The sequence below is a fragment of the Hyla sarda genome, chromosome 5 (genome assembly GCF_029499605.1).
Source record: "Hyla sarda isolate aHylSar1 chromosome 5, aHylSar1.hap1, whole genome shotgun sequence".
Taxonomy (NCBI): Eukaryota; Metazoa; Chordata; class Amphibia; order Anura; family Hylidae; genus Hyla; species Hyla sarda.
The window spans coordinates 364995601-365008176 of record NC_079193.1 but is presented as its reverse complement, the minus strand read 5'-3'; the positions used below and the strand labels follow the sequence as shown (position 1 = coordinate 365008176).

The following is a 12576-nucleotide window of genomic DNA, read 5'->3' as shown; positions in this document are numbered from 1 at the left end:
ATAACTTTTTTATTTTTCCGTATAAGCGGCGGTATGGGGGCTCATTTTTTGCGCCATGATCTGTACTTTTTTTTGATACCACATTTGCATATAAAAAACTTTTAATACATTTTTTATAATTTTTTTTTTAATAACATGTATTAAAAAAGTAGGAATTTTTGACTTTTTTTTTTCTTCGTTCACGCCGTTAACCGTACGGGATCATTAACAGTTTATTTTAATAGTTCGGACATTTACGCACGCGGCGATACCAAATATGTCTATAAAAAAAAATTTTTACGCTTTTTGGGGGTAAAATAGGAAAAACGGACGTTTTACTTTTTTATTGGGGGAGGGGATTTTTCCCTTTTTTTTTTACTTTTACATTTTTTTTTACACTTGAATAGTCCTCATAGGGGACTATTCATAGCAATACCATGATTGCTAATACTGATCTGTTCTATGTATAGGACATAGAACAGATCAGTATTATCGGTCATCTTCTGCTCTGGTCTGCTCGATCACAAACCAGAGCAGGAGACGCCAGGAGCCGGATGGAGGCAGGAGAGGGGACCTCCGTGCGGCGTTATGAATGATCGGATCCCCGCAGCAGCGCTGCGGGCGATCTGATCATTCATTCAAATCGCGCACTGCGGCAGATGCCGGGATCTGTATTGATCCCGGCACCTGAAGGGTGGCCATTGCCGGCGGGTCCCTGGCTGCGATCAGCAGCCGGGATAAGCCGCGCATGACACGGGCATCGCTCGGATACCCGCGGTTATGCTTAGGACGTAAATGTACGTCCTGGTCCTTAAGGGGTTAAAGACAATTAAAAAAAAAACTGAAACATGTTTATTTTCCCCCCTTAATCATCATAGGGGGGAATTTATCGTTGTCTGCATAATTTAAGTTCTTTTTACCCCTGTTTGCCTGGATGTACATCATGGGGGAGATTTATCAAAACCTGTGCAGATGAAAAGTTGCCCAGTTGCCCATAGCAACCAATCAGATCGCTTCTTTTGTTTTTAAAAAGCCCTTTGAAAAGTGAAAGAAGCGATCTGATTGGTTGCTATGGGCAACTGGGCAACTTTTCCTCTGCACAGGCTTTGATAAATCTCCCTGCATGTGTACAAAGAGATGAGGAACGAAAACGATCCAGCGCTTGGGAAACAGATTAAGCTTTATTCGAAGAAACAAAAAAGAACAAACAAAAAAAAAAAAAAAAGTATTTTATTAAAGGGGAACTCCACTGAAAACGGGCAGGGGGTTGTTCCCAGCGGCCGGACCCTCGCGATCAGACTGCTTATCTCTTATCTTTTGGATAGGGGTTAAAGGGGTTACCCAGGAAAAAACTTTTTATATATATCAACTGGCCCCAGAAAGTAAAACAGATTTGTAAATTACTTCTATTAAAAAATCTTAATCATTTCAGCACTTATGAGCTGCTGAAGTTGACACCTGTCTCGAGAACCGTCCAGAGTAGAAGCAAATCCCCATAGCAAATCTCTTCTACTCTGTGCAGTTCCCGCGACAAGCAGAGATGTCAGCAGAGAGCACTGTTGCCAGACAGGAAAGAACAATTCAACTTCAGTAGCTGATAATTATTGGAAGGATTAAGATTTTTTAATAGAAGTAATTTACAAATCTGTTTAACTTTCTGGGGCCAGTTGATATATATAAAAAAGTTTTCCCCTGGAATACCCCTTTAAAGGAGTTCTCTAACTGAAATTTTTTTTCTCCTGCTGTGCCCGGGCTGTAAAACTATACATAATAAACTTTCACTTACCTGCCTACGATCCCCTGTTGTTCCGATATCGCCGTCCTGTTCTCCGGTCCCGGTCTCTTCCACTTACTGCGGGTCGGTGACTTCACTCTGCGCTCAGCCTATCAGCGGCCGCGACGGAACATTGCTGCGGCCGCTGATAGGCTGAGCGGGGGTTAAAAGTTTTAGCTTAGAGAACTCCTTTAAGATGTATAGGGGTGGTGTACCCCTTTCAGCATAGATAAGTGGTATGTCACTGATGGGCACATATTCCACATGGAAAGATGTACCAGGAAGCAGATTTGGTCCCTCTATGTCCTTAAAGATCAGCTTTTCCCAACCAGTGTGCCTCCAGCTGTTGCAAAACTACAACTCTCAGCATGCCCGGACAGCCGAAGGCTCCGCCCCCTCAATGTAAGCCTATGGGAGGGGGCGTGACAGCTGGTCGCGTGATGGTGATTGCCTGTAATCAGACCCGGAACATGGATTACAACGGGTGCTGTGTGCAAGATCATGGGGGTCCCCGCGATCAGGCATCTTATCCCCTATCCTTTGGATAGGGGATAAGATGTCTTAGCGCCCGAGCAACCCGAGTAACTTTAATGGTTGACTAATTCAATGTGAAATGTAATTTTTAGTATAATATATAGTAAAAGTTAAGTAGAGTTTAAAGGGGTACTCCGCTGCCCTGCTTCCGGAAGTTTATAGTTCGGAACGCTGTGTGCGGGCTTCCGTGTTCAGGGCCGCCCTTCGTGACATCAAGCCCGCCCCCTCAACGAAAGTCTATGGGAAGGGGGCTTGAGGGGGTGGGCGTGACGTCACGAGGGGCGGCCCTGAACACGGAAGCCCACACACAGCGTTCCGAACAATAAACTTCCGGACTCTGGGGAGCGGACCCCCCGAAGCAGGGCAGCGGAGTACCCCTTTAAGACATGATGTGGACAAGTACCGGATGCCTCGGAGCTTCGCTCGGTTGTCATGACGATCTATAAGGTTGTGCATTATTTCAAGCACTAGCTGACGCAGTTCCAAATCCTCCATGAGAGAAGGGGATAGGAGGGGATCCAGGAATGCCGGGGGAAGGGCAGCTGCAATGGACTTTGCCTTGTAACCTGAGGTCACCTGTGAAGGAATTAGAAAAAAAAATTATAATAGTGACAAAAATGGTATTTAAATACAAAAATACACAAATAATATTATTATTAATTATTATTAATAACCATCATCATTATCAATTAAGCATACTAAAGTTTAGAGAAAAAGAAAAGTATTTTATTAAAAGAAATATAACAATTATAAATAGATATTATCCTGTCAAATTCTAAACAACATGGAGAATAAAGCTAGCATAGGATACCAATAAAAACTACAACTCTGAACAAGCCTTTACACAGACATCAATATTAGATTGTTGGGGGTCCGACTACTTCCCCCCCCCCCCCCCCCTCACCCAAAAGTAGTTTGAGGCGGTCACTGTGCTCGTCCGAGTGCTGCAGCCTCTTCGGTTGCACAAGTTGCTGCGACCACTTCAAACAGCTGATCGGTGGGATGCCAGGACCCATTTATACCATTTGGTGAACAGCATAAAAAATATTGCCTTCGACTTCCGGTTCCGGCGCGGGCACGTAAGGAGCACATGACCAGAGCTACCGCGCCCCGGACCTCATACCCGCGCCATACCGTCAAGCTAGAGGGGACCCTCACCTGCACACCGCACAGCCGGAGGTACTGGAGCACTTGGGGAGCGCAGGAGGTCCACAAACTCCAGCCCACAGCAAGCGGCGGCAGCAATACTCCGGCGGTCCCGCGCTGCCTCCCTGCAGGTGCCGCCATCTTCGCCAGCTCTGATGTGCTAGCCAGAGGCGCTCATGGCTCTCCTCATCACCAGGTACTACGTGGGGACATTCCTCAGGGGCCAGGAGTACCAAGTCCCCCATCAAGCAGTGCCAGACATATAAGGGGCAGCTCTCCTACCTGGCTCAGCTCCGGCCACGCTACTCAAAGGGCAGGACATCTTCTCTGCAGGACAGAGCCACGTGACACCCCTGCTCCCGCCGCCATCACTGCACTGGTGCAGGTTCTCTCAAGCTACACAGTCCTCCACAGCTGCTGTGACACCATCTTAACTCTACTGCTGCCAGTGACTGCCATTTGCCCCTCCTGCCCTAGTCCTTTTGGACTGCTATCTCAGTAAAGGATCCCAGCGTGGGGGTTCTCCAGTGGCAGCGAATCCCATCACGCCAGCGCCTCACTCTGCTCAGGATCATCAAAAAGTGCCTTCTGAAGGCTCCCAGTCACTCCCTGTGGCTATGGATATCCCTGACAGCCAGCAGCTGTTCACCCCTGAAGACAGGGCCCCAGAACCACCCGCACCCCTTGAGCTTCCTCCCTTGGGGGGAGCCTCGGAGGTTTCCTTCGCCTCCCCAGTGGATCTAAAGACCCTGGCGGCCACACTGGTCAAGCTGATTACCCCTACTATACAGCTGACCCTTGAAAACACTATGCGCTCCACATTAACTCAACTACAGGCAGACCTAAGTGTTCAGACAGGCCATCTGGATGAGGCAGAACAGCGCATTATCGCTCTGGAAGATGAAAACAGTGATTTAGCTACTAGACTCCGCCAAACTGAAACAGATCTCTGTTAAGTCAGTAAGAAACTAGAAGACCTGGAAAACAGATCACGACGTAACAATTTACGCATAGTGGGGATCAGTGAATCTCTTCCACCTTCTGACCTACAGGACTTCTGTGAAAGTGATTTACACAAAGCTCTGGGTCTTGCGCATAAATGCAGGGTTGAGCAGGCTCATCAAGTAGGACGGGCCCAGTCAACCCCCTCAGTCTCAGCAGATGGAAGATTCCCGTCCGCAGCAGATCATATTCAAACTGCTGGACTATAATGACAAGATGGAGCTCCTGAGGGCTCACAGAAAACGCTCCTCTCCGTTCAGTTTCCGCAATAAAAAGATAATGCTATTTGAGGACTTTCCTGCTGAAGTTGCCAAGTGCCGGAGGGCCTACGGTAAAATTTGCACTGAATTGTTCAAGGCAAAAAGACGTTTCCAACTCCAGTATCCAGCCATTTTGAAGGTGTTCCGCCCGGATGGCTCCTTTTCCACCTATTCAACTCCAGCTGCAGCGGGGGCCACTCTACAGGAACTTTTGAGGAAGCCTGCACGGCCCGCCCGCTCTCCTCCTCATCACTCACCATCTCCCGGAGGCTGGGGAGAACCATCTCATCATCCCTCTCAACGCAGATCCAGCCACACAAGATCTCCAGATGAATCCAGAAAGCATCTCAAGTCGGTGGGGAGGCACAGTAGGAGTGGAAGCAGCCAATCTTCCTCTCCGGACTGAGTATTATCTCTGTACATGTCTCCTCCTATATCTGCACCATGGTAGTTGTACCATTCTTAGGTGGCTTCAGTTGATATGGACCCACAGGGTTGCTTTTCTCATGATTCTTGGGGATAGTGCTTTGTAGTGCCTTATGTAGTTATTGCCTTTTAGAGTTCTCTATTATATATAAGTTGACATTCGTTGCTCCAACATTGCTCTAGCAGTCATATTGCACACCATCTCCTCTGCCCCTCTTTCATTTTCAGTTATCCTGGGCCTTTGTTCTATTGGGTCCATTTAGTTAGGGGTCCGGGTGGGAGTTCTGGTTGCCCACATGTCTGAAAAAAGTTAAGTCCTTTAACCAATTTATGGCCGTCCCTGTTCCATTCTGGGGACTGGTCTACCTGGGCCTTTTTGTTTCCGTTATTGTTCTCCTCCTGGCTGCTCTTCTTTGTGTTTCTGCATAGTAAATTGTTTCTGCATAGTGTTCTCTCACATGATAGAGATGATGAGGAATTTTACAAAACCTTAGTGGACCAGGTATCAACACCCCGCCCGGTGGCTTACTTTAATGAAAAATTACGTACTGGGGTACTCTCTTCGTCAGCGAAACTGACTTATATTAAGGTACCCTAAGCAAGGCAAGGACCCCTTAGACCCAGGTTCCTATCGCCAAATTACTCTGATCAACCAGGATGTGAAATTACTATCTAAGATCCTGGCTGATCGCCTGGCAAGGTTTCTGCAGTCTCTTGTTGGTGACCACCAGGTGGGATTCGTGAAGTCCCGCTCAACGGTCATGAACATCAGGAAGGTGCTGGCAGTGATAGATGGTGTTCGGGACTAGTCGCAGACAGCAACCCAACCTGCACTACTCACCTTGGATGCTGGGAAAGCTTTCGACAATGTTCGTTGGGAGCGGTCCTGTCCAAGTTCGGGATTGCTGGTGGTTTTAGCTCCTTCATAGGCGGCCTATTTGAGGGTCTTACGGCTAGAGTGCATACGCCAGGTATCCTGTCCGCCCCCACCCCCTTATGTTAACGAAAGGTAAACGTCAGTGGTGCCCCTGGTCACCTCTGTTGTTCGATCTAGCGATTGAACCTTTGGCCCGCTTTTTGATGTCCTCGGATATCTACAGGAGTATAAACTGTGGGCACACAGGAGATCAAATCGTCCATGTTTGCCGATAATGTACTTCTTTACCTCAGTAACCCTAGAGAGGCTATCCCCAAAATCCTCACCTTTTTATATTATATAGGACATTTTACTGGCTACAGGGTTAATGCCGCCAAGGGCATGCTATTGCCTTTGAGTGCGAGTTCCTAAGGGTGGCTCCCGAATGCGAGTGTTCTGGTTCTCACAGTGGCTCCCTCTTTCATTACATACTTAGGCATTCACATTGGGAAGACCCCTGATATGCTTTATTCACTCAATTATCTGCCGCTTTTCCAGCATATTCTGGCTGAATTAAAGTGGTGGGAGAATTTGCCATTATCTTTTCCGGGAAGATGCCACCTAGTTAAAATGATAAGCTTCCCGCGCTTGTTATATCCTTTGCAAACGCTCCCACTCCTACTTAAGCATGCTGATGGTAGACTACTCAACTCGGCCTTTCAACGCATCCTGTGGCAGGGTAAACACCCACGCATAGCTCTGCAGAAGCTCATGCTCTGTAAAGCGTAGGGGGGGGGGGTCAATTTACCAAATGTTAGGGGATATAATTTAGCTTGTTTATTCCGCCATGCACTTGACTGGCTGCATTCCTCTAATTACTTCTTCAACCTAGCGGTGGGAGAGGCGCTTGCTGCCCCCTGGTCTTTGACGGCACTACTTCACACTTCTTATGCTAAACTCCCGGTGGGGGTCAAGGGATCACTGATACCATAGTGACCTTGAAGGAGGTACAGAAGGCTTTTGGCCTCCCATTTCTGCTATCTAAATGGATGCCCTTGCATGACCATCCAGAATTCCCACAGGATAGTTCCCCGTGGCTTAGACTTTGGCTCTCTTAAGGGGTTCGGACGGTGGGGTGACTGATCCATAGTGCTGACCATAGATGGGTCTCCCCGAGGGAATTGCTCAATATGTTAGACCTTCCCCAGTCTCACACTCTATATGCCAACCAGGTCCACGCCTTTTTCTCCTCTAGACTGCGGGATCTATCAAAGGAAGCCCCGACCCACATTTTAGATGACATCATAGGTAGTGAATCCCAGAGACGATCGATTTCCGATTTGTATGTAGCATTCTGTAATCGCTTTCTAAAAATCAACCCCAAACGTGTTTCATACACGGGAGCGGTGGACAGGAGATACGGACATCACTGACGCCATCCTCCAAATGCAGGACGCGGTACGGAATAAATGTATTAATGAGAGATGGCGGGAGACTTATTTCAAGGTGGCCCATGTAGCCTTATATGGTTTAACATTTTGCCCTCCCCATCCTTCACAGATAGATCACTCACTGTCCCAAGTGCCACACCCCACTTACAAAGATGTATGGAGTCTGGGAATGCTCTCACTCAGCCGATTACTGGCGCCTTATATAGTCATACATATGGGTTCACCGGGAGGTGCGGGTCCTGTTCAAACTACAGTCCTTGATATTACACCAGTTACGTCCACCGGAAGGAGGAAGGGGGGGGGGCACGAGGTATCCCTGGTTTATCCAAGTTGTCCTGCTAGTTGCATTGTGGTGTCTGTTCGCTAGATGGTTAGATTCTAACACTCCAGATGTGCCTATGCTGATCGCCCAGTTGAAGTCTTTTCTTGCAGTGGACTGCTTAGACGCTGAGCGGCACTCCGATTCCGGCACTAAACGTTTCTTCCGGAAATGGAAGTCTTTTACTCACTTTGACTCCCAGGGCATCATAGATATTGTCAGACCTTTTAGATACACCACTTGGTATAGTGTGGAATCTTTGAGAGGTTCCTTAGGGGCGTTACGATTGCCGGATACGTAATCCAGTTTCCCAACATTTTGAGCTCTACTGCTCTTGGCTTGGACCCCCTGGGAGTCTAGGTAGTTGTTAATGAGGCTGATTGGGAATCTGTTACGGCCAAGCTACACTCAATGCTCTTTTGGTTGATGTGGGGCCCAGGGAGCTATGCCGCACCTCCTTCTTCCTATCAGCATCGCCTGCTTCTTCCCCTTTACTTGACCTTTAGCGGCTGATACCACATTTTCCTGACGCAACTTTTGTTTTCATGGGTGGTTAGGGGTTACTGTGTATGTGTGTGTGTGTGTGTGTGTGTGGGGGGGGGGGGGGACTAATGTTGTAGGTGCCTTACTTGCTCTAAATAGCGATGTTTTCTTCATTAGAATCTTTATATTGCCCTGGTTGTTGCCTATGTTATTCTACGTCTTGTACAATCATCTCTTTTTGTTTTGTTTATTGTGTTTTCGGGATGGACATTCCACAAATATTCTGCCCTGTGAACATAGCCTCTCGGGGGAACTCTGTGCAGACTGCATTGCAATCAAGACTGCGCATGTCCAAGCGCCCGCTGCAGAGGGAATTTCAGCCTGGTATGTTTCCTGGCAGAGATTCCATAATGTAAATGGGCCCTAGGGCTGGTTTTACACACAGTATTTGTTCCTCATTTTAAAGCTCCTTTTAAGCCAAAACAAAGAAAAAAGTACAAATCTTAATCATAGTTTCTGTTCTTTTACTGGTTTTGGCTACAACTACCAACCAAAATACTACAAGACAGTCAAGCCTCATGTTTCACCAGGACAGTTTGTAAAGTAAAAGCCGGATTGAAAACTGCGGGGTGTCCGTCCGCTACTGCAAATCATGATTTGTAAAGTAGAAAGTCTACGTACCATAAGTAAGGATCGGAGCAGCATGATCTGGATTCTCTTAGTTCCCAAATCCCTAAAACAAAATAAAAAAGTAAATATCAAATGACTAGGAAAATCTGCTAAAGCAAATCTGCAGCAGAAAATACGCATGTGTGAACTGACCCTTAAGGTACGTTAACATAAGTGCCTATTTTACTACTTTAAAAAGGTAGCAAAACCTTCAGCAATATATGCTTGTGTGAACGTACACTTAAGGGGTATTCCGGACTCCGGTAAATAAGGCTTATTCGTTGAACATAAAAAAAAAAAAAAAAATATATATATATATATATATATATATATATATATATGTATATGAATAATTAATATTATAAACCAAATAAAAATTAAATAAATTACAAGAATGAATGAATATAATATATATATATATATATATATATATATATAAATAAATAATTTTATCCGTATTTGTTTGAATACTTTCTGCATTTCCAGGTTTTCAAAATTTCTGCTTGCATTCATTGCTTAATTCCACAAAAAAAAAAATACATATATAATTAATTGGTGCTTGCCATGTGCTTTTACAAGAGCTGTGTCCAAAGGAGCTCGGATTTTATAGATGTAGCAGAGTTAAAGGAGTACTCTGGTGGAAATTTTTTTTTTTTTTTAGGTCTTTATAAGTCAACTGGTGCCAAAAAGTTAAACAGATTTGTAAATTACTTCTATTAAAAAATCTTTACCCTTCCAGTACTGTTAGCAGCTGTATGCTACAGAGGAAATTCTGTTCTTTTTTAATTTCTTTTTTGTCTTGACCACAGTGCTCTCTGCTGAAACCTCCGTCCGTGTCAGGAACTGTCCAGAGCAGGAGAGGTTTGCTATGGGGATTTTCTCCTGCTCTGGACAGTTCCTGATATGGTCATCAGGTGTCAGCAGAGAGCACTGTGGACAAGACAAAAAAGATAATAAGTAATGGAAGGGTAAAGATTTTTTAATAGAAGTAATTTACAAATCTGTTTAACTTTCTGGCGGCAGTTCATATAAAAAAAAAAAAAAAGGTTTTCCACCGGAGTACCCCTTTAATGAAGTGTTAACTAGATACGAGTCTGTTAACTCTATAGCTATGAACACACCTTAAAAAGCAGTGAAATCAAAACTGTGGACCTCTAGTTGTTGCAATACTACAACTCCCAGTATGCCCGGACAGCCGAAGGCTTGAGGTAAACAGTTTGGCGTCCACTGCCCTGAGGGTATCTCATAGGCTGATAAGTTTCTGATCCTTCTATTACCCTATAGCTATAACCCTCCCATGCAGACCTGTCATAGATATCGTATTGTAGAAAAGCAGATACATGACCCCTTTTTGTGCACTCACTCACTCTCTCATTGCAGAGGTTCTGCAGTAGCTGTGGCAATATTCCCCCCCCCCCCCCCCCAACCAACAATGACTATTTGCTCAGTTAGGAGAATGCCTGTTACCATGGAAACGTGTGACTGTTGTCATGGTGACAGACACTGTATAGTATACGTCTCATCTGCAGATTTCGTTTACCTTTGTAACCTTCCTGAAAGGCGAAAAAGTTATAAATAAATAAGAAGTCTAAGCGTCGAGAAAGAGGCCCCAGCTTCGTATGTCAATCTGGTGTAGCCCTTTAAGAGCGCAATGCTATGGGACATGATCTGTGAGTGATGTGCACACAAGGGGTTAAGGCTAGGTCTGCTTGGCGGTCTCATTTTATAGTCGTACAGATAAAATGGACAATGGACGGACACGAGGATCCGTCTGCTGCAAAGCGGCTAAAGAGGTAGAGGGAAAAAAAATATATATCTCCCTAATCTCCATAGAGTCCAACCTTATCATAGATGTGAGGTCAGAAGGGGAAAGGCAATGGTCGCTGCTGGGGCCCATCTAGCTTGGTGAGAAGAAATCAACTGTCTGAGCAATTATTAGAAAATGGAAGACATACAAGACCACTGATAATCTCCCTCCATCTGGGGCCCCACGTAAGTTCTCACCCCGTGGTGTCAATGAGGGGCATTTATCAACCCTTTTACCCAAGTTTTCAGTGTAAATTTGTCGCAAAAAAGTCGCGACACTATGACTTTTCATGCTAGAATCATCTATGCGAGCAAGAAGAGCAAGTTTAGTTTTTTTGACTACGGTACGCGGGTTTGAAAACTTTACTTGGTTTAGTCAGGTATTTATTAACTGCGACAGTCGCAGCTGCGCAATAAAATGTCGCAATGGCCGTAAAAATGACTATATTTACTCCAGCTCCAACATGGAGCAGGAAAAGCTACTGCCGCCCGGGCTCCAACATACTTTCTCACCGCTACCCTCACTTCGCTACAGGGACACTGCAGGGATTTACACCCCCCCCCCCCTCTCACCTGCCAGCGCCACACAACTCCCATCTGTCTGCTAACTGTTGCAAGACTACAAGTCCCAGCATGCCCTTACAGTGAGGACACGCTGGGAGTTGTAGTCTTGCCGCAGCGGGAGCTGAGCGGCGCGAGCGGGAGACAAGGAGGGATGTATATCAGTGTCCCCATAAGTGAGGGTAGCGGGGAGGCCGTATGAGGAGCCCGGGCGGCTGCACTGTAATGTCAGCCCGGGCTCCTTATAACATATACCGGCGCCGCAGACTCCAACAAAATCCCCTGCTGTCATTTCACATTTCCCGCTGGGTCCTGTGATTGGCCAGGACCAGCAGCCAATCACAGGACCCGACCGGAATAGTGACATAACATTAGGGGATATAGGATTCTGTCAGGGGGGGGGGTCCGTCAGAACCCCCAGCGCCCGCCCCACCGGCCTTCACCTGCACTGTGCCCGTCCATAAACCCCCCCCCCCCGGCCTTCACCTGCACTGTTCTCGGCCTCCGCTCCCACGTCTTCGGTTGCGCCAGCCTGACGTCCCTCCGTCAGTGACGTCACTCGCAGGGCACCCGGAGAGAAGGATCGCTGCGCTGGATGGGTGAGTGTGTGTGTCTGTCTCTCTGTCTGTCTGTCTCTATCTCTGTCTGTGTGTGACTGTGTGTGTTTTTGTGTTTGTGACTCTCTGTGTGTGTGTGTGTGTGTGCCCAGGCTCCCTTTGCAGGACTACAACTCCCAGCATGCCCTTACTGTAAAGACATGCTCGAAGTTGTAGTTGTGCAATGTAGGCGAATGACAAGCTTGTCCCCTGCCCCCAGCTGTAGGACTACAACTCCCAGCATGTCCTCACTGTAAGGGCATGCTGGGAGTTGTAGTCCTGCAGCTGGGGGCAGGGGACAAGCTTGTCACTTGCCCACACATCTCCTGCACCACACAACTACAACTCCCAGCATGTCCTTACTGTAAGGGCATGCTGGGAGTTGTAGTCGTGTGGGGCGGGAGATGTGCGAGCAGGTGATAATAAATGTACTAACCCATTTTTATTTTCTTTTTTTCTTCTCATTTCAGATCCGTGTATCCTGTGGACTTCTTTGGATTCAGTGGACTACTTCGATGACCAGCGTTTTTCTTTGTTTGATTTTAATAAAATGGTTAACGAGGGCTTGTGGGGGAGTGTTTTTTGTAATAACATTTTTTATAAACCTGTTGTGTTTTTTCCTTACTTTACTTGTTTACTTGACAGGCTTAGTAGTGGAAGCTGTCTTATAGACGGAGTCCATTACTAAGCTGGGCTTAGCCACAAAAACAGCTA

The 12576-nt window shown here is 46.4% G+C and overlaps 1 protein-coding gene across 4 annotated transcripts in view; it reads right to left on the bottom strand.

Annotated features, from left to right (window-relative positions):
* The window catches only part of EFR3A (EFR3 homolog A), a 161882-nt gene that overhangs the window by 41238 nt on the left and 108068 nt on the right, over nt 1-12576 (bottom strand). For all 4 annotated transcript variants that reach the window (XM_056522771.1, XM_056522769.1, XM_056522770.1 and 1 more), the window contains 2 exons: nt 8912-8963; nt 2691-2863 (listed from right to left, as the gene is read on the bottom strand). In XM_056522771.1, the coding sequence (XP_056378746.1) occupies nt 2691-2863; nt 8912-8963 (225 nt within the window). The remainder of the gene's footprint in view (nt 1-2690; nt 2864-8911; nt 8964-12576) is intronic.